The sequence below is a fragment of the Hylobates moloch genome, unplaced genomic scaffold, assembly GCF_009828535.3.
Source record: "Hylobates moloch isolate HMO894 unplaced genomic scaffold, HMol_V3 SCAFFOLD_12, whole genome shotgun sequence".
Classification (NCBI taxonomy): Eukaryota; Metazoa; Chordata; class Mammalia; order Primates; family Hylobatidae; genus Hylobates; species Hylobates moloch.
Genome location: NW_026652287.1, coordinates 80577327 through 80591739, shown reverse-complemented (window position 1 = coordinate 80591739; position 14413 = coordinate 80577327). Strand labels below are relative to the sequence as shown.

Below are 14413 nucleotides of genomic sequence, written 5' to 3'. Positions count from 1 at the left end.
CAGGATCCATGCATATGTACATACAGCTAATTATATTTGTTATTTTTTTCCAGTCTTATTGTCTAATGTTTTAGTGACTTTATTAACATAAAAATATTGCATAAATAGTAAAGCTGGACACAGATCTCTGTACTGAAGAATTAATGCCCAAATCACTTAATTGTTATTTTAATGCATTTCTGTAGTAAGTCCAGCAAAGCATGTTATTATGTGCCATTGGAATTACAAACAATTGTGAATACCAGAATCGCAACAAACAAGTGAAAAAGTGAAAAGCACGGAAACTAATATTTCCAATTTTGCTATTATCATGGGTAATATATACTAATTCTCTGTGTGTAACAAAATAAAAATTATCTGAAATATTATTTCACTTTTAAACCCTTTTATAAATAATGCAATATGTAAATAAATAAACATAGAAGTGGAAAAAATAAATAATGAAGGGTGAAGGTCAAATAAAGTAGACCCTGAATTACAAATAACCAATAGTAAACAATCTATACATTCCTTGCCCACCTTTTTCACAATCTGAAACTTTTCTGTAGCTGCCATGACAATAATTGTAAAAAAAAAAAAAAAAAAAATCTACTTTCTTTTTTGACATAGAGTCTCGCTCTGTCACCCAGGCTGGAGTAGCTGGGACTACAGGCACATGCCACCATGCTGGGCTAATTTTATATTTTTAATAGAGATGGGGTTTCACCATGCTAGCCAGGCTGGTTTCAAACTCCTCACCTCAGGTTATCCACCCTCCTCAGCCTCCCAAAGTGCTGGGATTACAGGCATGAGTCACCACACCCAACCTTTTCTAATTTTTTTATGATGGATGTATTTAGTGTTCAGAAATAGAGAAAGGGGCAAGCTTTGAAAATATATAGTGCTTAGGGGATTGAATCTCACCACAGTCTGCCTTTAATGTAACCTCTTCGATAAATAATACTTCCTCCAATATTGACTGTTTAAAAACATGACATAATAAACAAAAAGAGTGCTTTTTCACATTATTACATTTCCTGAAGATATACTTATTAAGGATTTTTCACGGGCTACGAAGTATTCTTTTAACAAAATGAAAATGCCTACCAGTGTTAGGCAGGGGGACGGTCTTGGAAGTTTACATTTTAGTATGAACAGATTCAACTATATTGTTCAAATAGCTAAAATTAATTGCACTGAGAGATTTGAATTTTTTCCCTTGTACATTTTCAGTTGTAGAATAAAGGCATGGGCCACACAGGCCTGAGGAGGGGCAAAAGGAACTGACGATGGAGTGCAGGAAGGAGGCTAAGAGGATACCACTAAAATTCATTTGGCCCATAGGGGAAAAAGAGGAAAAACTTTCTTTGATGATGCAGAATGATTCCTTAAGGGCTGAGACACAGTCTAGTAGTAGCAGTGCTTGTGTTCCTATGATATGGTTTTACTTAGGTGAGTTACCCTGGGAATCTTTTATTGGTTTTTACATATTTGATATTTTATACATAATATTTCTTATATAGAAAACTATGTCTTGGATAACTTACAATCATCTGACACTTAAATCTTTGGAGTATTACCCACTTGTGGATAGGACCACTGTATTAGAACATAAAGATCAACATCTGAATGTTTAAAAAGTCAGCTGTCATATCCAAGAAAACACATTTCCCTGCAATTTAGGGATAACATTGAATAACCTTTATTTTGTAGCATTTGGAAGGACTTTGCTTATCAGATGACACTTCCCTCTATAGCACGCATTAGATATTTTTAGATATGCTGGAAATATACTTGCAAAGTCCATCTATTAGATAAAGACCAACTTTAATAAGTGACAACTACAAATGAATAACTCTTTTTGAGTCTAAGACCTTTGATGCCATATTTTCAAAACTAATAATAATTTTTTAAATTTTAACAGAGCTGAGCAAGTACTTGGTAACAATTACTTTGTGCTTATAAGCATTACATATTATTAAATCTTATAAAAATGCAAACTTGTTAAAATAGCCTGATGGTAGTTTTCATTAAGAATTTGATGAATTATCTTAATAGACAAGTTTTTATAATGTGTCAACATTTTGAATAATTGATAATGCTTTTAAAAGGATTTATAATTATTTTTTCTTTAAAATTATGTACTTTACTATTTCCAATAGGTACCAATGAAACATATTTAGTACACATGTTTTTACTTTTCCTTCTGAAGGTAATTTTTTACTTTATATTTAATTTTTAAATACAAAGAAATTTAAAAATGATATCATATACAACTTAGACTTTTATGTACTTTTATACTGAAATAGTTATTAAAAGGCTTTTATAAAAATGGATATAAATAATATCAAGTAGTTATAAATTTAATTAATTTAAACGTGATTGAAAATGTGGACACTTCCAGAAAAGTTTAATGTAAAAATCTATCATGTGAAATGAATTATTAAACATAATGTCAAAGGTTTAATGTGGAGAAATATTTGTCTCAGGAAAATAATCCTGATTGAACATTATAGTCCAAAGTTCATATTTAACTCAAAATATTAGGAAGATTAAGTGATTCTCCGAACACCAGTGAGAAGTGTGTAGAAGACGGAGGTCACCCTTTGAAAGAAGATCTCTGTGACCTGTGTAAATTAGAGCCCCACAAACACTTCCAACAAGCATAGGTCAGAATAGGGTCATGGCTCCAGACCCTCTGGACCAGAGTTCGCCCAGAGGAGCGTGCTCACCGCGTTAATCTCTCGTCCTTCAGTTCCAGGTCTGCCACTGTGATGAGCTGATCCAGCTTGAATTTAGTGTCAATAATTTCTGCATCCCGAGGAGAGTATGTGCCACCTTCTTTCTGCTTCTGTCGAATTCTAAAACAAGTGGAGTAAAGTCCAAGAAGGGAGTTTCATAGAAAGTATATAAAATTAGGTTTAGTTTTCTTTTTAAGTAAAGACATTTAGTCAAATAATTTCTTTGTTGAAATCACCTCTCTGAATATGTTGCAAATTTATAGCTACTCGACTTCTTTTTCTTGTTTTAATTCCATAGAACCTATTCTACTTTCTTTTTTTTCTAATAAGTTATTGGTATGAATTTCTAAATTTAATAAGAATTAGTTGATGAAGGCCCGAGCCATTGGTACATTTAAATATAGAGCCAAGAAGACTTATGTTGTGATCTTGTTTTTCTTCTCTCTAGCTATCTCATTGATTTGTCACATAAAGGAACTATGCCAAAGTGAAAATAGTTCAATGGTATCAATGGTAGTGCTAACAGATAATGCCTCATTGTGTTCACATATATGAAATATTTTTACACGCATGAAAATACTTAAAAAATATTTTCAAATTATCTTTTTGAATTTTTATAAAAATATTGTGAGTAGATATTATCTTTACAATCAGAAAACTTAGGTTCAAAAATAAAAGCCACATGAATCTGAGAATCTAATCAGATTCTTTTCATCTTAAGCCCTTTACATGCTTATTTCTCCATGACACAGTATGGTATATTACGAAGTAATGTTTAGCTATTCTCTTTCACATTTCAAATATTTAGTACCTATTAAGAGTTGGGTATCAAGTATGATATAGAAAGTATAAAACATGTTCCCTACCCTCAAAGACATTACAATTTAGTTGAGACGCAAGATTTCAATGCAGAAAAAAACATGAAAAGAGAAAAAAAGATTCAAATTACAACTCATAAGACAGTGCCTGATTAGTTACATAAATAGTTATTATTATTTGGAGGAGGTAAAGAAGTAGGATTTGACTTGGATGTCCCAGGATGAGAAGGAGGAGGAAGCACATTTCAGATTGACTGAACAAAAGCAGAATGTATAAAAGCCCAAGGAATGTTCAGGTGAGAATAGATCCCTTTAGCTAATGAGTAGGGAAGTTGTAGGAAATAAGGAGGACCATTTTCTGCTCACATAAGGAGTTCATCTTGTAGAGAAATGAGAAGTCAGAAAATATTTTAGAGCAGGGAAATTATATAAATATGGCCAGTCCATACTCCTTAGGGACAAGGCCCATATTTTACACAGTATAGCATTCAAAGTGCCTCGAATGATAACTCTCTCACTGTCTTCTGGATAAATCTGCAAACGGTGTGTGGTATAGAGAAAATATCTTTTTCAAGAGCCTTTCAAATTATCTATTAAAATTATGCTTTAAGAGAGTCAAGATGAACCATAATGCATGGCATTTAGAATACAGAACTACATTCTTCAGTTGAAATAAAAATAGTCTATTGAACTATTTGGGAAATTGGTAGAAAGTTTATTTTACAAATGTAAGGTCCGTTTAACTCAGCAATCTGCCTTATGAAGCTAGATTTTGAGGTCAGAAGTAAGATTTCCAACGAGGCCCTGTAAATAATAAGGGAATTAGGATGCTGATGCTGAGAATGGAAAGATACACTTGGAAAATTCAGCACAGACATGTTCAGAAAGTAAGCATGAGAAGGGGGTCTACCATATAAGGAAGCTGGACATTTTACAAGTGTTGTTCTAACTGTAAAAAAGATCTCTTTCTGTATAAAGTTTAATATTTAGACCTGATTGAGATATTTTAAATTAAACCTATCAGAGTTACAAATTACTTTAAAAGATGTAGATGGCCTGAAAGCTTCTGCTTTTGTGTTTTCACCTTGTTGTCTCTCATCTCCAAACCTCCTTTTTTTTGCTGTGCTGTTTGATATTGGAGCTGGAACCTGCATTTCTCCTTTGCCAGCCGGCTGAATGTGAGGCTTTGTCAATAGAGGGCACTAGAGTGACCCTGAGAGGCAGTAGGAAGAGGAAAACACTGCCCTTGTGGGATCCAGTCCTGCATTATTGTTATTCATTGTGAGAGCCCAGCAGCTCACTTGGATGAGCTCTTGTTGCCTCTGAAGTGAACATTTTGCCCATGCCATTGGTGAACAATTCCAAGTAGTACCAGCTCACCTACACCATTCAGCAAGAATGGGATGCTTCTGTTAACAATTTCAGCCTGCCTACCATCTAATAATGATGGGTAGCTTCTACGGAACAGCTCGAACCCCTTCCCTCTGCCATATTTCTTTGCTCACTGATAGGTGATAGGTTGCATGTGCTCGAAGTAGCGATTCCATGTAAGTCTTGGGAGACAACTTCTTTCAGTTCTTAGTTGTTTACTGTCCTCTCTCCTTCAAGTTAAAGAGAGTAGCTGCTTTGTTGTGCTTGCTGCTTCTGGACTCTTAGATTTCTCTTTTACTCTCTTTAGTAGTTAGCCATTTCTGCTAGTTAACAATTCTTTATATTAAATGTTTTCTCTTCAAATGGCAGGATTTCTTTCCTTTTATGGCTAGATTTAGTCAATACACAATGCATATACACCTTAAAGTATCATATTGTACATGATAAATACATTTTTATCTGTCTATTAAAAATAAAAATGTTTCCCATTCAAGTAACTGTTGTGGCTTCCATCTCCTGATTGGACTATGACTGATATAATGCCCATAAAGTGTCCTGGAATGTAAGCACAAATAAATCTTACCTTGCAAATGCAAAAATAGCTGTTCCAAGGAGAATTATTGAAAGGATACACAAAGTGACGGAAAGAATGATCTCTATGGTTCTTTCTGAAATTCCTTCCCCTGGAGAAGAGGGATAACATGATCATTAAATATTATTATGGAATCTTATTTTGAATACCAAACTGCCAAAAAATATTATCTTGGCATAAGAAAATATTCTTTGCTGAAGAATACTAGTAAAATGTAGCAGTTTGTTTGTTCCTCTTCTAGATTTTTTAACTTTGGGGCTCAGTCCCAGGTCTTCTTGCTTTTGCTATCTAAACTCACTCCCAGTGTGAGCCCATCTAGCCTCACAGTTTTAATTTCATCTATATGATGATGACTACTTAGTTTTTATCTACCAGACTTCAGACTTATATATCTAACTGCCTACCAGACATCTTTATTTTGAAGTATACTTAAAATGTTAAAATCGATAATGTCCAAAACTGAACATGTACACTTCCTTCCTTTCAACTGTATCCTCCCACCTCTCAGTTGATGGACACTCCATTACTGTAGTTGCTAAGGCCAAAACCCTGGAGTCATCTTTGACTCTCTTTCATAGAATACATCCAAAACATGTGAGGAAATCCTGTAGGCTCTATCTTCAACATATTTGTAATTTTCACCAAAGAAACTATGTAACCTTGGAAAGATGGTAATTGCAAAGTGGGAGTAAGGAACAAAACAAATTCAAGACATACAACGGTACTAGAGATCTAGGACGCTAACAAAAGGCTACTGGTATAAAAGGAACAAATGATCCTCCTCAACGGGCTCCTACTGGCCAAAGAGGGAAGAATTCAAGCCTTATATTGAATAAAAATGGAAACTGATCGGAAACAAAAAATAAGATTATTTAATAAAATAAATACAAATAACAAAAATACTGATTTTTTTAAAAAAACTTTTATCTTCAGTTCGGAGGCCACATGTGAATGTTTGTTATATAAGATAAACTTGTGTCACAGGAGCTTGTTGCACAGATGATTTCATCACCCAGGTATCAAGCCTAGTACCTAATAGTTAAAAAAAATACCAATTTGTAAACTCTGGCTATAACTAGACCATCTCCTTGGCCTAAATATTCTTAATTAATTTAAAATTGAAATGTATACTTTTCTGGGTTTCTTATCTGAACTGTATTTTATGACTTTTTAAAAAATAGCCCTAGTTAAGGAGATAAAGCTCATTATTAGAAGATAATTTTGTTGCATAACTGTTAAAGGAGTGACAAAATTAGAAATTAATAAACAGGGCTGGGCACAGTGGCTCATGTTTATAATCCCAGCACTTTAGGAAGCTGAGGCAGGCAGATCACAAGGTTAGGAGTTCGAGACAACCTGGCCAACATGGTGAAACCCCATCTCTACTAAAAATACAAAAATTAGCCGGGCATGGTGGCAGGCGCCTGTAATCCCAGCTACTTGGGAGGCTGAGGCAGGAGAATAGCTTGAAATTGGAAGGTGGAGGTTGCAGTGAGCCGACATCTTGCCACTGCACTCCAGCCTGGGCAACAAGAGCAAAACACCATCTCAAAAAAACATAATAATAATCAGTATTTCTAATGAAATAGTCGATTCAGGTAACAAACATAAATGTATTCTAAAATGATTAGGAGGAAAGTTAATGAGGAATTGGACATTTACAGGATGACAAAATATCGCTGTATAGATTATATGCTGGTTATAAGTGGTCAAAACCAACTTTCCCATGAAGGATCATGCTGTTGCTGCCACCAAGCCTATTGATCAATTTTAGCATCATGTGTAACAATCAGATATTCTACACTTCCTGATGGAAGGTATTTTGATCTAGTCAGCAAGAACTACAAAGTACTTCTGACAAAAATGTTGACTGTGAATACTCAAACCTTTAGATCTTACTTCTAATTTATAAGAAAGTGGTGGAAAGAAAAAAAATTAAAGGACATCAAGAGAAAACAATCAGACAGATCCAGAATATGGGACTTCCTACGTGACAACCTATCTGATTGCTTCAGTGAGTCTATGACATAGGGAGAAAAGAAAGGAGAAAAGAAGCCTCTTTAAAAAAAAAATAGGAGAAACGGAAAAATCAAAGATAATGTATAAATTCCTATTTGGATCTTGATTCAAATAAATTAACTATAAAGAAAAAAAATCAAAGACTGGTTTGAAAACATATCTACAAGTAGCTTAAATAATATCAATAATTTCTTGTTAAGTTTAACCACAGAAATATAATAAAAATGTACTTATTAGAGAAACATACTAAAGTATTTAGGAGTGGAATATGCATTCTGTGACTTACTTTACTTCAGAAATAAGTGAACAAATGTCTGAATAAAACAAATGTGGCCAAATGTTAATTATTATTAAATCTAGTTAGTAGGTATTTGGGGGTTCATGACACTATTTTTTCTACTTTTATGTATGTTCCATTCACTTTGCTCCACCTTTGCTGCCAATAACCTGATCTAGGCCACCATCCTGTCTTGCATGAATTAAAAACTTAGCAAGTCTGCCTGTTTCCACCTTTGTCCTTATTCCACCTATTTTCAACATACAAGCAAGGACAATCCTTTTAAAACATTATTTCTCTGCTTAAAATCCTTCTCATCTCCCACCGAGAAAAGCCCATATCCTTCCAGTGGCCTGTGTGATCTGGTCCCTCATTAACTGTCTGGTCCCGTTTCCCCTCTGATTTCCCTTCCAGTCCCCGCCTTGCTTGCTCACTCCTAGGGAGCCAGATTAGCCTCTTTATTGATGAGTAACACAAGGCCATTGTTGACACAGGGTTTTTGCAGCAGCTTCTTCCTCTGCCTGCAAAGGTGTGTATCCCTTGTATATCTTTCTGGGTAGCCACTTCATTTCCTTTAAAGGTTTCCTGAAATACCTTCTCAATGATCATCTGTTATGGGCTGAATACATGTGTTTCCCCCAAATTAATATGTTGAAGCCCTAATCCCCAGTGTGGCTGTATTTGGAGTAAGAAAGTAATTAAAATTAAATGAGGCCATAGGGTAAGGCCCTGACTTGATAGGATTAGTGACTTATAGGAAGAGACACAGAGAGCTTGTTCTCCATCTCTCTCTCTCTCTGTCTCTCTCTCTGGGTGTGTGTGTGTCACTCACTCCTTTCTCCTCCTCCTCCCCCCCACCATATTCTCTCTATCTCCATTCATGCACCAAGGAAAGGCCATGTAAGGACACTGCAAGAAGGCAACCATCTGTAAGCCAGAAAGACAGCCCTTACCTGATACCAAATGGGCAGGAACCTTGATCCTAGATTTCTAACCTTCGGAACTGTGAGGAAATAAACTTCTATTGCTTAACACACCCCATCTATGATATTTTGTGATGGCAGCCTGAGCAGACTAACACAGCACCCTATTTAAAATTGAAAGACACAACTCCCTGCATTTTCTGCCTCCCCCTCCCACTCCTTCTTCCCTCTGTTCTACTTTTTTTCTCCATAACTTTATCTTCTTTTAACAAATAAATCACTTATTTATTATTCTTACTGTTTATTCTCTGTCCTTTCCTCCAGAATGTAAGCCCTCTTTTTGTTTTATACAAAACTATTCCACATTCTGAGAGATGTACTGGGCACATAGTAAATGTTAAATAAATATTTGCTAAATTTACTAATGAACAAATATATGGATTTTGAAAAAGATTAAAAATATTCGTGTTTGAAGATCAGGCATTGAGCCAAATAAGAATATAAAAATTATTAAACACAACTGCTAATTATAATTGTAATCAATTTTAAGTTACACGATTTAAAATTTTACTGCACAAAGTATTACAGTCAAGTGACAAAATAGGTTACCGATCTGTAAAATAGGCAAGTATTAATGCTTCATCTTTTTGTCCTGTATTGGTACTTATGAAATGTTACCAATATGAAAGGGTTCCCGTGGCTATCCTGCATGGTGGATTTGAATAAATACTGAATTTAAAACAGTTATCAGCACTTCATGGTCTGCTAGAATCTCCAGCTAAATTCAAAAAATGAGAAAGCAGCATGTATCACCCAAAGTATTTTAGATACACTTTTTTATACATTAAAATACGAATGGTTTGATATATGAATTTTCACATGGTGACTCTAATTGGATATGCTTGGGAAAAGAGGCATGAAGATGAATAAAGAATCCTCTTTATTAGGTAATAATGAATCACTGGGCCTTAGAACTCAGTGGGAAAAAAATGTTCTCATAGACCATGCAAAAAATTTTTTTTAGATTAGATTACCATTTCAAAGCACTGGCCAAATGAGGAAATGACATATAATATATTAATAAACAATATGTAATCCTTTGGGCACATGAATTACAAAAGTGTCACTAAGAGAGGACAAAATGTTCCCTGATTATCAAGTACACTTTCTGATTCACTGTTATGCATGGACCCACAGAGCATTAACAGTAGAGAATGATGTCACTTCTCCAAATCCTTTAATAGAAAATGGAATTCTTTTACTTAAAAATATAAACATGATTCTTTTTGTAATAGGTGCAAGTCATTTCTGACTAGACTTAAAATCCTGTAACAAATCACATTAAATTGTTTACTTATTAAATTGTACTACTATAATTTGGCAAATCATAATTCTAAAGAGCACTAATTTTTCATAAGTATTATCTTCTGACTGAAGTTATCATTATTTAAATTCAGTATATGTATCCAACTTTTTAAGTCTGTTTTTAAGCCTATTCTCTAAGGAGAAACTTGAATTCAATTAGATATAAAGCTCATAGTACAATGCCTGGCTCCTGATAAAGGTACATATAAAATGGAAAATCTTTTCCTCCTTCTGTCTCCTTCTCCTTCTCCTCCTCCTCCCCCTCCTCCTCCTCCTCCTCTTCCTCCTCTTCTTCTTCCTTATTATTGTTATTATTATTATTATCATTATTATTATAAAAATTGAGTTCTTATAACAGGACTGAAGTATAGGGAGTTCATCTTCTCTTTTGGCCCAGTGCTAGTCACCTAGGATATTCAAACAGTGCACAAAGAATTTACTAAAAGTTACTCAATTCCATAATTCAAGACATAGAGTTAGATAGGAGGAATAAATGATAAGTGCTTGAGGTGATGGATTTGTTAATTAACTTGATTCAATAATTGCACATGGTATACATATATCATGGCATCACTCTGTTCCCCATAAGTATATACATGTGTAATTTGTCAATATTCAATAAAATTTTAAACATATAGATTAAAACACCCCATAGGGATGAATATCATTTTCATCCATACACACACGAAAAAATTTAAAGGTAGCTAATAAAGTGTTTGCTAGGGTGTGAGAAAAGTCACATTATTCAGTGTTAAAAAAATAAAAAGAAATCATATCTCTAAACACAAAAACAACACATGCTTATCTGTGAACACTAACCTCAAAAGCCAAGACAAAGTGTGAGAGAAGAGAGCTGCTAGAAATAATTAAAACTATCAAGAAGAGAAAATGGTACAGCAAAGATAGCATGTGGGAGCAGAAACATCATCCATAGTAATGAACTGGGGGCTACTTGGGGACTTAGTGATTTGCAGGTAGTGTGTGCAGTGGTTACAAGTACAGCACTGACTGAGGTCACGCTGCCTGGGTCTGAAAGCAGGTTCTGCCACCACCTTTGGGATGGTTAAAAACCTTGGTCAAGTTACTAAAAAACACAATGCGTCAAATTTCTTACCTAGAAATTGGCGCTATGTAAATAGGAGGTCTTGTTACAGAGTTGCAGTGAAGATGCATGAGTTTATATGTAAAACCCCTTAAAGACTTTGTACATAAACAACGACAGGTATCTTTATTAACAAACATTTCATATTTATTCATCCATTTTATTCATCTGGTTTAATCTCCTAGTTAGCTTCTAAAGTGGGTATTAGTATTCTCATTTTAGAAATCAGATTTCAGAACGTAAAAATAATTTTTTAAGTAACTAACCCACAATCTCATAAATTCAATATATACCAAGCCTGCCTGAAATATATCTGTCTTGACTACAGAGTATGTGAGGTTCACCACCACATTACCACTGTCTCGTTAACAAAATACAATCTTCCTCTGTTCCTCTGGTGACTAGGGGAGTAATCCTTTGGATGCAAAAGATACATAGCAACTCCCTATTTCTGAATCTAAGTGAGCACATTGGAACTTTTCATTGTTAGCATAGTAATTAAATGAGAAGTGTTATGACAAAAGAAAACAATCACAGAGTGCCTTTGCCATGGGGTTTAAGGTTTCATCATGTTCAGCTTTAATGAGAGCCCTGTAAGGTACAGAAACGGGTGTCTGGTTTTCAAATCACAGGATTCCTCTATAATTAAACCTTGTAATCAAAACATTGCCTACAAGCACTTTCCATAAACCGATGTGCCTAGGGAAGGTTTTTTCAAAAAGTTTAAGAGGGTTTTTTGTGAATTTTGTTAATAAAAATGCCAATACTCAATCTTGAGTAAAAACGAAATCAAATAAGTCTCAAGTATTTATTTAGGATTAAAATAATGCATAAGTTATCTTCCCCGTTTATCCCTACAGGCCAGAAAGGTTTACCTAAATGCAAAATGCTCTTCCACAGACTCATACTTATCCATCCAGTGAAGTTCTACCTGGCCATCTCTCACTTGTACTTTCATTAGCCCCTTTCACTAAACTTAAACATTTTTAAGACTATCAGTCTACGGTGATTCTTTTGCCCCAAATAATAACGTCTCTGAGAGGCATAATTACCACTACAATGGTCTGTGGAAACAGAGCCGTGCAAAAGCTCTTAAATCCTAAAGTTTCAACAGACAGGCAACTCGGCTTAGTGCTCACTGTCTGTAGTGTGCAAAATATCAGTGAATGAATGCTTATCCCCTGGTGGGTGGATGACCTTGATGGGACCTAGACTTCTCTCCCTGTAGTCTGGGATGACATGCACACATATGTCTTCAGCAGGCTTACCAGGAATGTTTGAGTCCCTAGCCTGCTGCAAATGATTCATATATCCCAACACATGACATATTTGAGGGAAAAAAGGACTCAATCACCCTTTGTCATCTTCTGATGACACCAGGGGTATTTTATGAATGCACTTTATTATTTGCCTGCCTTCATTCTCACAACCATGAAACCATTCTTGCCACTGACCATTGGAGAATTGATCAACCTTATTTTCTTTTTGAGTTCTTCTAGAGTTTCTTCCCTGGCAATGTTCTTTTACTAAGAACTCTTTTGAATCTGTGGCAAGCTTGTCCAACTCGCAGCTCATAGGCTGCATGTGGCCCAGGACAACTTTGGATGTGGGCCAACAGAAATTTGTAAACTTTCTTAAAACATTAGGATATGGTTTTACAATTTTTTTTGATTCATCCGCTATTGTTAGTGTTGACATATTTTATATGTAGTCCAGGACAATTCTTCTTCCAATGTGGCCTAGAAAAGCCAAAAGATTGGACACCCCGATCTACAGCGTTCTATCAATGTCAAATGGACCAGGACCACTTCTAGGGGATGTTCTTTGTTGCTTGACCTATGAAAGTGACTCTAATCTCCATAGAACCACGACACTCAATAGTCTGGTAGAAAGCAAATACAACAACAGTAATTGATGGTGTTAAATCCATTAACCAGAGAAATGGCTGGGCTGCTTTGCTAGTCATTGAGGAATTCTGCTCCAGTGGTGCATTCTCATTTCACTACAACTAACGATTACAAACCAAGCAAGTTCCTCTGTTCCCACTTGTGACTGTCTTACTCGCTATAAATGACTATCTAAATAGCAGAACTCCATGTGGTCAATCCAGAATAAGCATTGTAGGGCAAAGGCCAATTAACAGAGCTGCTGTATCTCAGGAGAGAGTCCCTGGAAGATCACCCTAAAGAGCAACCTAAAAGACTGTCATTATGTCACTGGTCTATAAATAATATACTGAACTCTGAGTAATTTGATAATAGATGCATAGGACCCTTCCTTGTCACTATCCCTCAGCAGCCCAATGCCTTTCTATATATTATGTCCAGTCTACATTTCACCAGTCCCTCCTTCCCTAGTCTTGGCAGGATCCTGTGCTCTGTCCTTCATTACACATCTTTTACTCACTGTAAACTCCTTCTGTTACCAGAGCACACAAAGATTCATACCTAGATGACTGGGGTGGCAGTGGTTATACTTCCAAAGAAGGAATCAGAAACCTGACTATGTATTTCTGCTACATTCCAGGATTAACGGTTGTATTCCACCACCTTCACTGTGAGTGGAAAGAAGAAAGAGAAGACCATTGCTGAGGAGCTCTTTGAGATTACCTACAGTGCTGGATGAGGCCATCGTTGGGCAGAGAGAAGCCATTTAGCAGAATCTAAGGAATCATGCTCCTGTGCACTGCGGTTCCTGATGCTTGGGGCTCCCCCCTTTTATACTGCTTTTCTTTCTCATTTCCATTACCCTGAATGTCTCAACTTTGCCTCTCAGATAACTGACGGAACATGTTGCCTTCCCATGAATAATCTGTATGAAACAAGTAAGTTGATGAAAGATAACATCATACAACACAGCAAGGCTAGCTCCTTTCAGCACTGCTCCTATAAAATATTATCTCCTAAGACACATGAGTTAGATAACTTGTCTAGATCTTTTACCTTCCATTGGCAAATGCACCAGGATCACTACTTAGCTGAAGTAATGGCTTATGAATGCTGTAACCTATAGGAAATTATGCTGATGGCAAGAAGACATTTATTTTCCTGTGGTGGCATCAGAGTGTGATAGACTCACCTATCAAATGAACAAACACTTGATACAATTTCAAAACCACAAAACTAATCAGCTAGGTTTAAAATGATGAAATTATTGGGTAAAATTAATCAAACCAATGATTTTTATGAAATTAAACAAAGATTTTAGCCAAAGAAATGTATTTGTT

The 14413-nt window shown here is 35.4% G+C and overlaps 1 protein-coding gene across 1 annotated transcript in view; it reads right to left on the bottom strand.

The window, feature by feature from the left end:
- The window catches only part of PTPRQ (protein tyrosine phosphatase receptor type Q), a 215177-nt gene that overhangs the window by 41967 nt on the left and 158797 nt on the right, over window positions 1-14413 (bottom strand). Inside the window, exons 34-35 of the mRNA XM_032171667.1 lie at window positions 5493-5592; window positions 2712-2840 (exon numbers count right to left, since the gene is read on the bottom strand). Coding sequence (XP_032027558.1) covers window positions 2712-2840; window positions 5493-5592 — 229 coding nt within the window. The remainder of the gene's footprint in view (window positions 1-2711; window positions 2841-5492; window positions 5593-14413) is intronic.